Source organism: Terrapene carolina, unplaced genomic scaffold (genome assembly GCF_002925995.2).
Source record: "Terrapene carolina triunguis isolate 2854851 unplaced genomic scaffold, T_m_triunguis-2.0 Scaffold146, whole genome shotgun sequence".
Lineage (NCBI taxonomy): Eukaryota > Metazoa > Chordata > Testudines > Emydidae > Terrapene > Terrapene triunguis.
This window is the reverse complement of record NW_020664497.1, coordinates 1,008,317-1,026,652: the sequence shown is the minus strand read 5'-3', so window position 1 is coordinate 1,026,652 and position 18,336 is coordinate 1,008,317. Positions and strand designations below refer to the sequence as shown.

Sequence of the window (18,336 nt, the reverse complement as noted above, 5' to 3'; positions counted from 1 at the left end):
TTAGGAAAAACTTTCTAGCTGTCAGGGTGGTTAAGCACTGGAATAAAATGCCTACGGAGGGATTTTTTTGTTTGTTTTTGTTTTTTCCTGGGAGGTGGGAGGGCACAAGCCCGCCCACTTCTAAAGGCCCCTCCCCGAGCCTAGTGGGAGGGACCACTGGGCCCGGGAACCAAATGAAGATGGGGGACAACTAATGAAAAACAGGTACAGGAGTGAAGGTCACCGGTTCAAAACTAGGGATCCAGAGGGGGACACCGAGCAGAGAACCCTGGCCAGCGCCCACTGCTCCTCAAAGCTGTCAAGGGAGCTAGCGGATGCTGCCCAGTGGAACTCTGTCCGGAGGCGTGAGACCAGGGAGGACCGGAAATAGGCCCCGCAGTCACAGAGCACCCTCTCGTCTAACATCCTCCCCCTGGTGTTATAGATGGTGACTTTGGCCAGAGCCAGGAGGAGGTTGACGAGGAGGTCTCGCAACTTCGTGGGGCCACGGATAGGGTGTGCGGTTGTAGAATCTCCATCATTGAAGATTTTTAAGAGCAGGTTAGAAAAACACCTCTCAGGTAATACTTAGTCCTGCTATGAGTGCAGGGGACTGGTCTAGATGACCTCTCAAAGTCCTACGATTCTATGATTCTATGAAAAGGAAGCTTCAATTTAACAACTTGAACAGAATCTGATTGGTACCATGCACACTAGAATACATTGCATGCAGTATGTTCTTCAAGCACTGGAATGCTGTTCATTTTCCTTTCCAAGACATTTGCCTTTCAGTTTGGGAGGACAAGCAATTCATATCCGAATTGTTCTCTCACTTCACAGATTACCTAATGTGACATTCTGGATAGCTTCATCTAGATACTCTTCTTATGCAGAAAGCATGGTGCGAATACCTAGCATATTGAAAATTTTCAGGTAAAATGCCAGCAAAGCGGATTGTCAAGATGCTAAATACAATTTGTAAAACAAAAACACTCCTGACATTTCCAGTGTGTGTGTGTGTGTGTTCTTTGAGAGACCAAGTGAACTGAGAAAGGCACTGAAGAAGGAAAAAAGAGTCCTAATAAGAAGGAATTTAATCCGAGTGGGAGTACAGTACTAAGAGGTGAACAAAGCTGAGCGTTCAGCAGAGATGAGAGTTAGAAACAATGTCATCGAAGCATTTGCAGTCTTCCCATTCACACAATTTTTCCAATAAAATCTGTCAGATCTGGTCACGCTCCCCCTCCTGGATACTCAACAGATTGCTGTGAGGGGATCCAAATGTTGAATCCCATGTGCCCTTCCCTTGCGAGGGCTGGGCAGAGTTTAGATGCTGTCTCTCTGCTTTTGGGCCACTAGAGATGCACTCCAAATGCAGGCCTCGTGTCTGACACCCTTCTTAGCAGGGGGGACCCCTCAGTTCAATTGCTTAGGTCCAGAACCAATGCAGTCTCCACCAAGCCTCCATGACAGTTCTTGGATGCTCCCCAGAATGAACACCCAGCCAATCAGAGCCCCACCCTCCACCCTGTGTCCCCGATACCTCATTGCACATACACACACCCCGGGGGGGGGAGTGCCCCCACAGTTTGAAAACCAGTGATGTAGAAAACAACACCACACTCCCCCCTTGAGAGTCACCCTTCCCTTGAGAGTTCATCTGTGTTCAGGTAGGCAGGTTTTCCCTACCTCATCATCATGCTCTTGAGCAGCTTTCCTCTGCTTGAGCTGGTGAAAATGGCCAAAGACCCAAAGCAGGGCAGCTTCTGCCCTTTAATAACCTTCCAATCTCCTCTGTTATAGGACCTCCTGATCAGCCTCAACAGGTGACCCCAGACCCCTACTTCAACAGGTGACTTCCCTGCCAGGCAACCTCTCCCAGTTCCTGGGCAGGAGCTGGACTTTTGTCTAGGATGATTTTATATGAATAGAGGACCATCCTGATTTAATAACCCGCTAGTATTAGCCCTGTGTCACTTCCCCTTGGAATTCCAGTCCAACATGGAGAGCTCTCAAAGGCAAACAAACCGCATGTTCAAAATGGAGTCTGCAGTCTGACACAGATACACATAAAAAGCACCCAACATCTAACAGAATTAATAAGCTGTGCATAGACAGGGTCCCCAAATCATCACACCATCAAAACATTGGCAGTCTTCCTGCTCACTCAACTCCTGTTTACTCCGATCTGTTCAGCTGCTGCCCTCTTACTCCTACTCCACATTTAATTCCTTCTTCTTAGAACTCTGTTTCTTCCTCATTCTGTGGCTTTCTCAGTTCACTTGGCCTCTCAAAGCTAAAGAACTTAGATATGTATCTTCTACACAAACACGCACACATATGTATTCTTGAAATGTCAGAAGTGTTTTCTGTTATCTTAATCAGATGACAGGTGAGTTCTTGCGCAAATTATTCTTGAGGATAGATTCTGTATTTTTAGCATTGAATGGCTGAGAAAAGAGGACTTGGTGAGGTTGATGTTTTTAGAGCTGGTTGGGGAATCTCTTTGACAAGTTTTGTCAGTGAAGTGAAGGGAGATTTGATAGAATAAGGATGACAGTGGGGCCTAGAAAGAGACCTGATGGTGGGAATGAGTAGATGATCTCCTTGAGATCTTGCTGATGCCAAGTGTAGCTCAAGGAAAGAGAAGACTGATACAGGAGATCAATCAATGGGTATGCCAGTGGTGTAAAAGGCATGGTTTGTGATTGACAGAATAAGTATTTGAAGGATGTAAAAACCCAGGAAGGGAAGGAGATTGTTTAATGTGATCCAAGGGACTAGAACTAGGATTAATGGGATAAAACTGAACAAAGGAAGTTTACGGTTGAATATCAGGAGAATACTCAAGCAGTGAGCCCTATTAGACTGTGGAGTTTTCTCCCAGAAGTGGTGCAAGCCAAGTAGCTTGAGCTGTTTAAACTAATGTGAACAAAATACTCAATAATATATTGTAGAGAATAACCCTACTGTTGCAGGGGGTGAGTAACAATCTAATCGCTCTCTTCCAATTTTAACTCTGATTGTATTACCCACAAGTATTAACAAGAACATCAACAGTCACTAAACTAACACAAACTTATACCATAATTTATAAACCAGGAGTTTCTGATTGCCTGTTGTCTCCTATTTGTCACCTGTTTTACTCTCTCTCAAAACAGTATTTGCAAAAAATTCAGGAAGTATGATAGCAGTTTTCAAACTATATGAAGTATGCAGTATAAAAAAATTCATGATTTACTACTGTCAACAACTAAGCAGTAACAATATTTCCAGAGAGAAATGATACAATTTAAACACTGGTTTTATGCAAATAGTAAATATGCTATAGTGTAAAGCCTACCTCTCTGATTTCCGCTGTATTTTGCCTGAAAATTATCAGGGAATTAAAGTTACCAGTCCGAGGATGCATTCCAAAAGATGGGTGTAAAATGATTACTCTGATTAAGTCAATGCCAAAACTCCTATTGACTTGAATGGGATCAGGACGACACCTTAGGTATATCAATGATGCAAGGGAAAAAATATTATTGGCTGATGCAAAATATTTGTATTTACTCTTAAATTCTGCATACAAAAATAATATACATCCTTCCATTGTTTATCATACAAAGGAATACTTGAAACTGAGTTTACTGAAAAATTAACTTCAACTCTCCTCCCTTTTCTCCCTGCTCTGTCTAAACAAATAATACAGTATTTGGCTAAATAGGTGAGGTTTCTCTATTTGAGAGAAATAGACACACAAATCTTGGTGAACAATTATCTAGAAAAGGAAACACATAATTTGCTCTGATGGATGCCAAAATGTATTGCCAAGTCCTTAAGAGGATGAGCTCTTTATTACAAACATTAAGTACTAGGGCTATTACGGGGATTAGTTTTTTGATGATGTGAAGTGGCTCAACCTTCTGAGTCATTGTATTTAGTCTCCTTATACCAAGAAGTTTTTCTGTTGTGCAGATTCTTAAACACCTTATAACTATCTCAAATCCATTCTTTACAATACTGTCTTATCAAAAGTCATTTCTCTATTTATAAATTTGCACTAATATTACCTTTAAAGCAACTCTTAATCCAAAGCACAAGTGTTTTCTTTGAGTCACCAGTAATTCAGTGAGGTGAGTGCAGATTTTGCAAGGTCATTGCCTCTGTTTTCCTATTAGAATATGTAGGTTGAAATTTTTCATTTTCAGACATTCCTAAGGATTTTCACTTCTTACTTTTACTGAAGTGAGTGTTACAAACCTGTGGGTTCTGCTACAAGTCACTCCCACTCATAATCAAATCCAACTTGTATTCTAGCCTTTTGTGTGTTTATTTATATGAATGTGTTAAATTCTCTCCTCTCTGGAAATCTGATTATCCTAAACATCACTTCCACTAATTGTTTTGATTTTTAAAAAATCACAACATTTGTCTTACAGATTTTGGATTGGTCTATCCTAAAAAGTGCATCAGTGAGGTAGATACAATTTTCTATTACGAGTATCTGGAAACTGAAAAGCCTAGGAGATCTGAAGGCTATGAGGGCTGGAAAGCTCATTAGACATAGAAAATATAGGTGATGAGAAGTCCGGTGTTTTCCTGATTCTTACCCCTTATGTAAGTGCCAAGGTGGATGGCGATGAATAAAACTATGATAAAATGAATATAAAGACTCTTCAACAAAAGCAGCCTTTTTCCAAGTTCCTTCAATGTCAGTTTGCCATTTAACTCACTAGTAGGACAGAATGCTCATTGCAGGCTTCCCTTCCCTTCATCTACAAGCTTTAGAACAAAGGAGGTAACTAATCCTAGCCCATACCATTTCATTCCCTTTACAAATATAGAATCTTCTTACTTCTCTTGATATCCATGGTAGTTTTCCAAAGAGCTAATGTACTGCAATGTAGGACAAGTGAAGGACATCTGCTCCTCAGCATTTTCCCCTTCAACCCAAAGTGAGTGTGCACACTAGTGTCTTTTGGGCTTTGGGAAGAACAGAACCTAGGGACAAAGGGCTTTCACCTCACCTTACCTTAGAGTTCTATTTATAATGTATTTATTAGTTTCTAAACTGACCTTGTGGAGCTGCTTTTTACTTCATTTCACTGTAGCTCCATTAATTTTGACCATGTTTGAAGGTACATACTCTGCCTATTAGTTCTGTCTAGTCAATGAAGTTAACGTAGCTATGACGCATCTGTCGTAGATAAATGAATCAACTGATTTGATTTACTAAGAAGGCTAAATTTATTATATGACATTTTACAAGTATAATTCAGCTTACCCTTGATGGTAATAAATGAGATATCAGCTCCCCTGAGACAAGAGAACCAGTCTCTGTATTTCCCCAGCCAGATTCCATTTTAGAGACGGGAAATGGCCATATCTTTGATTAAAAGGGAACCTTTAATCAAATAAAGTGCATCATCAAGCAAGAGCCAAGATTCCAATACTCTTGACTACAGCACAGCAATAATCCAAAATCAAATCCCCACCACACACACAACCCATTACCACTTGGTGTAAACGTGACATCCATCACAAGTAGGGAGAATGTCCTTCAGCATTTTTGTTCTTTTCCTTAGATTCATTTCTCTTCTCTCCCTCCCCCAGCCCAGTTATGCTTTTATACATTCTTAAAATCCTCCTCCTCAGCCTGATCCCCTGGGGTATTTCTGTGGAAGCTCCAGTCTAAATTCTTTGTCCAAAGAGCAGTGTTTCCAAGGGGAACAACTGACCTGGACTGTGCATCCAGGAGTAACTGCAATGGCCTTTAAGTAACTTAGTAGCAACTAGTTTTCCTCCTGGCTGCTTTCTTTTCATTCTGAAAATAGTCATTTTGACTAATGTTACATCATCCTCAGGGTCTCTGTTTGGGATCTTTATCACTAATGTTAGTGTTATTGGATAAAATAAAATAAATAAACAATAACAGTGAAAGGGTATCATTTTACATTTCTTTTGCTTCTCCATTTCTGTATATGCACAACTGCATCTGTATACCTCTCTCTCTATGCAGGCACTCATTTTAAGAGTCTTTCTGGTCATCTAGACTGTTTTGTTTGAATAGTGCAAGACACAGCAACTGACAGAATGAATGACTTTCTCTTTGGCCTCAGAAGCCCAGCAGAGTGCAATGCAAGCAAATGAAGGAGCCTTGCACTCCATATCAATGAAAAAAACATTTTTCATTCAGTTGAGAGGTCTGATTATTTTAAACAGCATTTACAGAACTATCTCCTTGGATTAGTCTACACATAATTCTGCTATATGGAATGTTTGTTTATTTATTTACTGTATGCTCCCAACTCCACAGGGCACAATGGGGAGCAAGGTCTCTGCTACAAGGAGTGTATCATTGAAGTAGTAATTCTGATTGTATTTGTTTTAAAACCTAGTCTAAAATGTCTGAAATCCATATATTTGAATTAATTTCATTTTTCTGGGTATTTATCAGACTGGTAATGTGTTATATACAGCATTCAAAAAAGACTTTGCAGCCTTAGTATCTCTACTTTCTGATTAAAAATGCAGGAAATGTACACATCTAATGTATTTTTCCTCGTTTATTCTGTTGGTTTAGTTTTTGCATTTCTTTCATTTTAGGCGGTGAAAACAGACTAGTCAGTTTCATATTGCTCTTGGGTCAATTTCACTTCCCGTCTTCTAAATTAGCACAAGGCTGCAGTGTTTATGCTGTAAACACTGCAGGAGAATGTTTAAAATCCAAACAAACTTTTCTCTAAATTTTAAAATAGTTATGAAATTGTTTCTCTTGACATTAATTTTCTAAAACGTCTTGTTATTAAAATCTAAACTCGAACTGTCCCTGACAGTGTCCCTTTCATGGATGGGCTCCCAGAAAGTTACCTGTTTTAAGGGCTGCAGGGTCACGCGCTTTTTCAGTTATTCTCTCCTATTATTCAGGCCAGATTTAATGAAATCTGAAACAGATTTTTAATGTAGAAAGTTAATCCTCTTTTAGTTGTTATTTGAATATAGAGTATTTCTATGTTTTCCATTTCAGCAAAACTAAATTGCTCAGACAAAGGACAATCTAATAAGAACTAGCGGCGAGGGGATTTTCAAAGCATGGCACAAATTGTTCAGAAAGTGCCTCCCAAATGTCCTTCTGTACCTAACTCGGGGGTGGGGACATATCGCGTACGGTTAATTTATAACCAAATTTAGCCATTCTCGCTTATACTAAAAGGAGTATCAAGAGAAGGCAGAGCCTGCATGAAGCATTGCTGGGGTATCATCCGCTCCTATTTGAAAAGGCAGAGAGTCAAGACGAGCTCCTTAGGTATGTTGCTGGGGTGGGTGTGAGGGTGTAGAAACTGTGTGAATGTGCCAATTCTCAATCGCAATGCCCTAAGCAAAGGCAGTTTCAGTCTGGCCATATGAGCATTTCACCTGCTGCCCCTCTAGGGAAGCAGCACTAATTAAAACTCCATGAACAATCGTAAGCCCTGTTTGGAGAAAGACTGCTGACATTTTAGGGACAGGATCAGTGAGGTCTTAAGTTCTGCTTCTTCCTTCTCCTGTACCTCAAGCACAGAGGATCCTGTCAGAGAAATTATTTAGAAATGGGCTTATTTAGATAGCGAAATGCCAGACTCCTCAAGCAAAGGGAATGTGTCAGCCCAGCCCTTCCGCTCTGCCCAAATGTTCGCGATTGGGCTTGGGGATTTTAGCGTGTGCGCTTTGAAAGTCTCCGCTGGACGGATAAAACGGGAGATAAAACAAAGTCTGTTCCTCTCTATAAGGTCTGTGCCCTGTTTGTTGCTCTCCCTTGAGGATCTGAACCCACCTACATAACTGGGGGGAGAGGGGTTGGCAACCCCTCTTTCTTCCTTTGGGTTTGGAATAAGCTAACGGCATCCTTCATTTACATTGCCCAAGAGTGCCCCGAGACGTGTCTAGCTCGCAGAGCTCAGTGAATGCAGGATCAGATTTAGCCACACTCGCTTACACTGTACACGGCCCTGCTGCTAGATCTGGTTCGTTTTACAACTGGGCTACTGCTGCGTCTTGCAAGGTCCCGTCCCAAAAACTTCCTTGCGGATTCCTTGGCTTCCTTGGCTTCAGGGCGTAGCAGCGCAGCGCTGCCGCCTCTCTCGTGGGCAGTGTGCTAGTCCCTGAAACGGGGAGAACTCCATTCCGAGGGGCTGCGCTCAGGAAACGGCTCTCTCCTCAGTAATTGGCTACGGCTCCTCCATGTGTTATATTAGCATAAAGAGACGCAGCTGGCAAAGTAACCACTTGGGGGCCAAAGCGGACTGTGCGTCAGAGCCTTGGCTGGGGAGGGGAAACGGGATTATTTTGGGGGAAGAAAAAAAAATAAGAGTAAGACTCGAGAAGCATGCAAGTCAATTTGCGCCAATGGCCCCCAAAGCCGGCATGCCTGCGCTGGGCTGAGGGCAGAGCTTCCACGGGCTGGCTCGCGAGCGATGGGACTGAGACCTGGAGGCACCCGGCTCTCCGAGGCCTTCTGAGCTGGGGCGGGGGGGGGCTGGGGGCGTTATTATTGCTGGCCTCGCAGCCTTGGCAGGGATGGTCGCTGCAGACTGGGAGTGAGCTACGGGCAAAGCCAAGCGAAGTGAGCGGGCGCTTTGGCAGCCCGTCCGTCAAGGGGTGGCGAGGCAAAGGGGAAGCAGCTGCCAGCGCGCGTCCGGACCCCGCGCCACTGTGAGAGCCGCCCTGCAGGTTTCACTGGAGACGTGAAAGGCGTCCGGGCATGTGAGGAGCAAACGAGCAAGAGCGCAGGGCAGAGCAGAGCCGGGGCGAGAGGAAGGAGGGCAGGACTGGAGGAGGTGTGTCTGGAGGAGAAGGGAAGGAGCCGTGTCGCCAAGGAAGAAGAAAGCAAGAGGGAAAGGCCGGAGGAGGGGTGTGTGGAGGAAAGGACCGGAGCTTCAGCTTTCTCTGTCCTCAGAGTGATTCTCCCCCAGCGGCTCCCCATGCACAGATAGCAAAGCACCCGCGGAGCGGAGAGGCTGAAGTTTGAGGAGGGCAGCGGCTGTGTTGCCGGGCGCAGGAAGGGGTGTCCCCGGATCGGAGGATGGCGACCGAAGGGGGAGCCGGTCTGGCCAAGTCCGCCGTGGAGAAGCTGTCCGATGCCATGGGCGAGAAGACCAAGCAGCTGGGCACGGCCATGCAGGACGTGCACCGGCAGCGGCGGCTGATCCTGGTCATCGTGTGCGTGGCCCTCTTCCTGGATAACATGCTCTACATGGTGATCGTGCCCATCATGCCGAGCTACCTCGCCATGTGGGAGGCCGAGATCCCCGCCCGGGAGAGCAACGCCAGCGGGGCCAACGCCAGGGGGGCCAACGCCAGCTGGGCCAAGTCCGTGCTGGGGCCCGGGTATCCCCCGGAAAACGAGGACATCAAGATCGGGGTGCTCTTCGCTTCCAAGGCCATCCTGCAGCTGCTGGTGAACCCGCTGAGCGGCACCTTCATCGACCGCGTGGGCTACGACATCCCGTTGCTGATCGGCCTCACGGTCATGTTCCTCTCCACCATCATCTTCGCCCTGGCCGAGAACTACGCCACCCTCTTCGCCGCCCGCAGCCTGCAGGGGCTGGGCTCGGCCTTCGCCGACACCTCCGGCATCGCCATGATCGCCGATAAGTACACCGAGGAGTCGGAGCGCAGCCGGGCCCTGGGCATCGCCCTGGCCTTCATCTCCTTCGGCAGCCTGGTGGCGCCCCCTTTCGGCGGCATCCTCTACCAGTTCGCCGGCAGGCGGGTGCCCTTCCTGGTGCTGGCCAGCGTCTGCCTGCTGGACGGCCTGCTGCTGCTCACCGTCATCAAGCCCTTCGGCAGCCGGACTCGGGAGAACATGCTCGTGGGCACCCCCATCCACAGGCTCATGATCGACCCCTACATCGCCGTGGTGGCCGGCGCCCTCACCACGTGCAACATCCCCCTGGCCTTCCTGGAGCCCACCATCGCCACGTGGATGAAAAAGAATATGGGCGCCTCGGAGTGGGAGATGGGGGTCACGTGGCTCCCCGCCTTCTTCCCCCACGTGCTGGGCGTCTACATCACCGTCAAACTGGCCGCCAAGTACCCGCACCTGCAGTGGTTCTATGGGGCCCTGGGCATGGTCATCATCGGGGCCAGCTCGTGCACGGTGCCCGCCTGCCGGAACTTCGGGCAGCTCATCGTCCCGCTGTGCGGCATTTGCTTCGGGATCGCCCTGGTGGACACGGCCCTGCTGCCCACGCTTGCCTTCCTCGTGGACTTGCGCCACGTGTCCGTCTACGGCAGCGTCTATGCCATAGCGGATATCTCCTACTCCGTGGCGTACGCCCTGGGGCCCATAGTCGCCAGCCAGATCGTGCACTCGCTAGGCTTTGTGCAGCTGAACCTGGGCATGGGGCTTGCCAACGTGCTTTACGCCCCGGTCCTCCTGTTCCTCAAAAACGTCTGTCAAATGAAAGCCTCTCACTCCGAGAGGAACATCCTGCTGGAGGAAGGACCCAAAGGGCTCTATGACACCATCAAAATGCAGGAGCGCAAAGGCAAGGGGAAAACCCCCCATCCAGCAGGGGGGATGGAAGGAAATAGCGTGGACTCTTACCACAGAGACCTGACAGGGCCCTCGGAAGAGGACTCTTCAGACTATGAATACAGTTAGGCTACACGGAGCTGGCAGAACAAAGGTTAAAATGGGTGGGGAGGTTGTGAAAACATTATTGCCATCTGTTTATGTACCAATGTGCACTATATACAATTTAACCTTTGTCATGCTGTAATGGCTTTCGTCTTCTTCTCGACTTGTTGTAAGTTGGTGTTTCCTTAGACACTGGCAGGGGAAAATCACAAAGAAGACTAATTGAATGATATATTTACATAAATCTGTGGTGGTCCTTCCAAAAACTTTTAGCTGGGGTCTCTTGTGCAAAAGTTTTCTCGAGTTGAAACTCTGTGTGGCATACTGTATATCTCTGTATTAGGGAAGTCTGTAATAAAATTCAGATTGCGTATTCAGGGACTTAAATTTACTAAATCTTGTATATATGTACTGACACTTTCACTTGGTTTCATATTTAACAACAGCAACAAAAATCACGTCGTATTATTTCTTCTTTGGGAATCAGCTGAAGCGCTGTAATATATTTTCTGTTGTGCTGCTACCTGGTAAATGCAATATATTGTATCATGTATAAGTCCAAATCTACAAAGATAATATGATCTGAATAAATGAAGTTTGAGGGGTCCATGGTCTTTGTTTCATTGTTTTTGAGAGCAAGGATATTACTCTAACAAATGTCAAGAAATTCCCTATAACATCAACCTCGTTTATTTCTTAAGACCGATTTAATAAAAATAAAACCCTGGGGTGGAATCTCTGTCAATCTTTGAATTCTATGTAAAAATATTCCGACAGAAACTGTGTACTGAATTGCAAACACGGCATCAAACATCGCTGCGTACAGTGTCTTAAGGTATTGGGTTTTTTTGTTTTGTTTTTTTTTAAACACAGCACTTTTCCAATAAAAACTTTAAATACTCAGATGCTTCTGAATTTTGCATTTTCCGCAGGTAGATTTACGGTAAGGAAAATGTAGTACTTTGCCCAGAATGTAGTCCCGTCTATATCACATAATTATAATCTATGGGGATAAAATACACAATAATACCTAGCTCTTATACAATGCTTTCTATAGATCTCAAAGCGCTTCACAAAGGATGTCAGTATCACGGGCTGAAAAGGGCGAAAGTAATTTATTCAAAGGTATCGGAATGATAGAACCTTTGGTCCAAACGCAAATATGAAACCGAAGCTTACATTTTTTCCCCCTGTAAATTTCCCCCTGGCTTATAGGTCGCTATAATACATCGTTTATTTAAATGTCCATCCATCTATTAGACAAACGGCTTCTTTTCTAAAAAATAAAGAATCCACTATTAGAGTGTATATTAACTGATATAGTTCCTTCTAGCTTCCTAGAAAAATGAAGAAGAAACATAGCAAACCATTCATCAATTTCACTTGGTCATCAAGGTCTCTGATTGACATAGGGCGTTATGATAGCAGCTTTCGGAGTCTCAGAGTCCCTGCTCGGAGGAACCAATAATAATGAAAACGCTGCTTTGTAGTGGCATTTCGGTTTCGGTAACAAAGAATCAATAATGACCGTAGGACCAAGTTGAGTCCCACATTTATAAAATAAAGCTCAATTTTGGCAATTGCCAAAAAGAAGAAGATTTAAGGATGTAATAAATCTTTTCGCTCAGAGTCAGATAACTGAGATTTCTCTGGCATCCTTCCATAGTGCTATTGGTAATAGGATAAATCTGTTATGACTTTTAGTTAATGTTACTGAAAACTTACCTTCTTTTCAGTGTGCCTAGATTCAAATGATCATTTGCGTGTGTGTGTGCGGGTAAGGAGGTTCAGCCAGTTTAGCAATATTTACAAACCCAGGGACTGCACACTAATCAAACACCCACATTCTGATTTCATTTTAAACCATCCGAAAAAGAGAGTGCTTACCTTTTTCAGGACAGATAATTCGTAAAAAAAAAAAAAAAAAAAAAAAAATAGAGCCCGCTGACTTGTCCGGCTATGACTCAAGGGGATCAAATAATTTCTCTACAGAACTCCGATTCTTATTATTCAAAACCCTTTGGTTAACCATCTTCGTCAATAGACTAATACTACTTTAAACACTGGGTGCAGAGGGTATTTAATAAGCTCTTTCGAAATGCACTGCCAATTGCTCCTTAGAATGAAACCCGCACCCCCGGGGCTAGCGGGCTAGAAATTTAGAAATAAGATGTGACTCCATTCTAACGAACGCGGGGAATAAAGACCTGACTTGGTCAAAGGAGAAGCTTAGGGTGACCAGATGTCCCGATTTTATAGGGACAGTCCCGATTTTGGGGTCTTTTTCTTATATAGGCTCCTATTAACCCCCACCCCCGTCCCGATTTTTCACATTAGCTGCTATTGTTTAAGGGGTGGGGGGCGGAAGAACTTGCATTACAACTGAATTAAAAGCAGAAAAAATGGGGAACTGAATTTTTCCTTGGAGTCAGAGCTGTTTATTTCCCTCCCACTCCCCTACCCCCAGTAACACCGTTAATCATATAATGAACGCCAAAGAAAAGAACTTTAATTAAAGCTTGGAAGCGTTGCCCAGGAGAGGCGCTATCCTTCAACCTGCTCCTGTAACGGCTGGAGAGTATTAAGGATTCCCAATGGGGCCGGGGAAGCAGATCAGGAATCAGGAGGGGTCAGTGCACATGTATATTGCGTACCCAGTTGCGTGTCTGCCCTTTTCCCTTCCCAGACAGCCGCACGTGGCAGGTTAATCTGCGATCCAAGCAACGAATGGCCTAAAGAAAATGTGGCTTTATCAAAGTCAGCGCAGAAGGGGGACCCTGCCTCCCCTTCACCAGCTTTCCACTCGGAAAGAGGCGCCTTCCGTTTGAAATACACGCCATGGGGCGAGGCCCAGTAACTTCTGACAACAACCCCCTCCCGGGCACTAGTCGCTGAGAGAGGCTAGTGCCATGTTGCTTTTAAATGCACAGTCTGCTGCTGGGCTAGGGACAGCAAACAATGCAAAACCTCTGCCGCTGGCCCCGGAGAGGAGGATGCTCTCCTCGTGTCCAGCCTGTAGGAAAGCTGAACTCTAGCTGGAGGATGGTTTGAGGTTGGGCTGGGTTGCTTTAGGGGAGGCCACTCAGACTGCACGAATAGGAAGGGAGGGAGGGAGGAGTTAGACAGGCAGACCTGGGGAGGCTGAACGAAGAGGTTTTCCCAACGCCAGTGTATGTGTCCAGAAGGAAAGGGAAACATGAAAGTACCTTGGACAGAGCAAAAGCAGGCTCCAAAGCCTCCACCTTGCCCAAAGCGCTTCTGAGCCCGCAAGAAGCGTTTTGAAGCCTGAAATATCCACCCCCCACGTTTCCCTCTGCTCCTGACATTTGTGTTTGAGACTTTGACTTCAATCAACTCGCTGGAACAGGTAAGGGGTGTTCAGCCGCTCGCTGGCACTGATGCACTCAAGAGCTGTTCGCACTCACGTCAGGGGTGCATGTCAGAGGCTCTTTAGCTTCTGCCTTTTCCTACCTTTGCACCAGACAGATGTGCCTTTCTCACACCAGTGTGTGCGCGCGCGTTGTAATCATTTTGCAGCAGACACTGTTCTGTAGAATGACACCCCGGGAACAAACCCAATCTCCAGTCTCTGCAGAATGGCCGGGGAATCGGCTAAAGACATTTGAACCATCTCGTTCATTTAGCCGGGAGGCGACTAAAACCAGAAGAGGGGGAGGAGTGGGAATATTTACATCCGTTTTTACACGTTGTAGACGCCTCCAGTTTATAATCAATTTAACACCCCGAGCGCAGAGCAACGGTAAGGGGAAGATTTGACTTTTATTGCTGTTATTAATTTGCTCTGCTGCTAACCATTTATTATGTTGGTGTAGTTGGCAAGTTCCATTAATCCCTGTCTATTCCAGCGCGTTAAACCATCTCCTCAAAGGGGCTGGCTGCAGACAGCATCATTGCTGTCCCTTTAAATATTTATACAGGCTGCCTCCTCCCATCAGAGCTCAAGAGCTTGGAAGATCGGGAAGATTGTCAAGGTGTCCGAACCAGGGCTGGGTCTAGAACTCAGTGCTCCGCCCTTTCTGAGCGCTTCCCTGGGGACAGCAGTGTCTCTGTGAATGGGTTTGTAACAGACGAATCCGCCTCCAAGTGGTGCCAGCCCCAGAGGTGGCTGCACTAACACCACCGCGGCGAAGAGGAAAGGCTGGGACCAGGGGCGGGTTCTGGACTCAAGTGGAAGATTCAATCTCGATAGCAAACTCTTTCCCCAGGACTCGGGGCAGGTGGGAGTTTGCCTGGCTCCTGAGCAATTCCAGGCTTTCCGCGCGCAGCAGACACAGGCAGTGACAGCAGCTTAGTCCAGTTACTTTCAGCACAGCTGGAGCGCAATAACTTTTTATTCACTGCAGAAACTCAACGAGGGTGTTCCGCGCCTGCCCCCGCCAGCGCAAAGCCTAAGGTTTATCTCCTGCTTTCCGCGGTTACCCATTGCTATAGCCTCCCTCGGGATCGCCTAGAAAGAAACCAGGGAAGGAGGGTGAGAACCGAGAAGGGATGGACGCAGAAGCCCAATGGATAGAAAGGGGATTAGCCAGGGGCAGGGCCAGAGAGGCTCCAGCGGAGATGGGAAGGGGCAGAGGAAGAAGGAAGCAGGATAATGCCGGCTGCGGGCAAAGCGAAAGGTAAAGGTAACCGCTGTCTTGGGAGAGCAGCGAGAGATCCGGGCTCCAGGGGCTCAGCGCCGCGCAGAGAGAGCGGGCTGATCAGCTGGAGCGGCCCTCCGCCCTGTAACACGGAGCGGTCACCCGCTCCCCCTTCCAGTGCCCCCTGCGGGAGCCCGCACCCCTCACCCGCACCGCCCCCTGCCCTGGAGCCCAGCCCAGCACGCAGCCCTCTGCAGCAGCCCGAGGCACCGAGCTCTCCGCCCTGTGCTGTCCAAGGGATTGAGGCCTTGGTGCGGAGACCTTCCAATGCCTCCTCTGCGCGCCTACCCCCTGGCCAATATTGCCTCTCTCGCTTGCTGTCGGGCAGCGGCAAATTTGCTGTTTGCCCCGCTGCCCTCCCCAGCCCAGCGGTGGCTGCACCCCAGTAGCGCTGGGCAGCTTGTCGGGATCCCACCCAACACTGCCAGAGAGGAAGGTTAGATGCTGGGTTCACACTAGTAGCTCTCATTCCGTAGGGGGTAGGTATTCCACCCACGGGCTATAGCCCTCGAAGTCTTCTTTCCCCTCCCAAGCTGACTTCGCGGATCCTGGAGTTGTTCATCTGGCATATCCTGGGCCTGGCTGCGCAACCCTTGAGAGGCCTGGTTAGCACGCAAGAAAACAGGGCCTAGGAGTGCTGAGGGTCTCTCACAAAGTGCTGAAAGCCCTCAGTCCCCATTGAGGTCATTGGGAGTTGAAATGGATCAGGACCTTGTAGGAGGCACTTGGCATATTGAGGGATCAGGCCCATTGTTCATTGAGACACATTGTAAAAGACCTACTGGGTCAACTTGATCTATCTCATAGCGAATCCAGGATTATCGCCTGCCTTGTGTACTATTTCTTGCAATGTAGCTATAAATGTCGCATGGGGTGAAAGCTTAATGACTTCACTCTTCACTTTCTCCTAACATGGTGCCTAAATGTTCCCCTTCATAATTTCATCCCAGTACTTATATACTCTTCCACCACATGAAATAGTTAAAGAAGTCTAATATGAAAAAGAAGAGCAAAAGATTTAATTGTGATTTCGTACTAGTCATCATATATCAAGCAATGGCCATATGACTGGCTGAGGCTTAAATTAGGCATTAAATAGCCCTGACTTTAGCCTTTCCAAACATTTAACAAGCCATAGTAATGCATAGCTCAAAGTGCATACTCTTGATAACAAAGAGATTAAGCATGATTGGTTGTGAGCTGCTTGTGTAAAACTACCACTACAGTATAAATTGCAAGAAGTAATTTTAACTGATAGCTAAATCTTATCTATTGACTCCAATAATGAGTTGGAAACAAACCCAAATAAGTGGATTAGATGGGTCAGTCTTTCTCTGTTATCTGCTAAAGAAGATGTCAGTCCTCTCTGTTGTGGATTTTTGCTGCTGCTTTGAAGTACGATGAACGAACACTACATGATTCCTGCAAATGTCAGCATCCTGCTGAAAAACATGGAGTTAACTGAAGGAACAGTGTGAGTGTACTTCAGCCACCCATAATCAAAGACATGAAAATTAATTTTTGGTCCAATAACTTTGACAATGTTCCTTTCAATCAGAGTGAGTAACTATAAAGTCATCTTGCTTTTCTCTGGGATTTTCCATCATTAGGGGCAACATTTGTCTTCCTTGTACAACATTTAAGTGAAGTCAGGATTTGTGAGAGATGCTAGATTGACAGCATTTGCGACTGAAAGTGAGACTCTATCCACAGAAGAGACAAAACAAAAGCAACTACAGTGTCAGCTTTCCCATATTACTCCAAGTCCTTGTACATGATACATATTGTTTCTTTATATCGTTCTTCATGTCCACTGAAGGAAGGACAAGAAGTAATGGGCTTAATCTGCAGCAAGAGAGTTTTAGTTTAAATATTAGAAATAACTTTCTAACTCTAAGGGTATTTAAGCACTGGAACAGGCTTCCAAGGGAGGTTGTGGAATTCCCATCACAGGAGGTTTTTAAGAACAGGTTGGACAAACAACTGTCAGGGATGATCTACATTGACTTAGTCCTGCCTCAGTGTAGGGGACTGGACTTGATGACCTGAGGTCCCTTCGAGCCATACATTTCTATGATTCTATGATTTTATTAACCCCAGGGGCTTTGCCTTTGCTAGATTTTTCCACAGACAAAGAACAAACATGTACTTTGAGATTGCATGACATTTATTTAAATTTAAAGGAAACAGTAAGGAAAGAAGGAAAGTCTGTCTGCAAGAGCACCACGTGTGTACGTCCTCAGCACAGGCTGTGGCAGTTTCAAAGACAAACTGGCTGCTCTGTCTTTGAACGTAGGTTTTTACGAATTTAAAGGCAGTACACAGAGAACTAAGGCATCACAGTTTCACACGCCACAGACTTCAGTGAGCATTACAGAAAGTTTAAATTCTTTTGTTTTTTGAGTTTATGTTGTTCGCTTAATGGTTCGCAAATACTAGGGAGCTGAGTGGTACAGTGGGTTAATGCAGCCTTTCACATCATAATATCTATGATAAAGCACATCACAGATCAAAAAGAGTTTGATATGCTTCATTCCAGTGCCCTGTGGACATCCACCAGTGTTTTAAAACCTATCTCACAATACGGCACACGTGTCAGTCTGTTCAGCAAAGGCTCTCGACTGGAATCATAGAAAGGGATGCAAATGACACTTTTTTGGCAGAGCTGTGCAGAGGCCAAAAGACTGGAATAGCAAAGATGACATAGAACCATAGGGACCTCAAGTAAACCTAGACCATCCCTGACAGGGGTTTGTCTAACCTGCTCTTAAAAACCTCCAGTGATGGGGATTCCACAACCTCCCTTGGAAGCCCATTCGAGAGCTTAACTACCCTTAGAGCTGGAAAGTTTTTCCTAGCATCTAAACTAAATTTCCCTTGCATAGAGCTGTGTGAGGGAAATAACCCCAGTGCCTTCCACAGCATGCCCAGTTATTCACCCCTCACTTTCACACACAAAAATTCTCCTACCAATTCTTTTAAAACCCCATTGTAGCAATAATGCCACTACCTTGCATTTGTATAGTCACAAGTATTTTATAAACATTGAAGGTTCTCTAGCTACTTGATCAACATCTATTTATTTTACTT

The 18,336-nt window shown here is 45.8% G+C and overlaps 1 protein-coding gene across 1 annotated transcript; it reads left to right on the top strand.

The window, feature by feature from the left end:
- Positions 1–9,028: 9,028 nt before the first annotated feature.
- Positions 9,029–10,612, top strand: SLC18A3 (solute carrier family 18 member A3). The gene has a single exon (XM_024209461.2). It carries the CDS (start codon positions 9,029–9,031, stop codon positions 10,610–10,612), a length of 1,584 nt encoding a protein of 527 aa, XP_024065229.1.
- Positions 10,613–18,336: the final 7,724 nt, after the last annotated feature.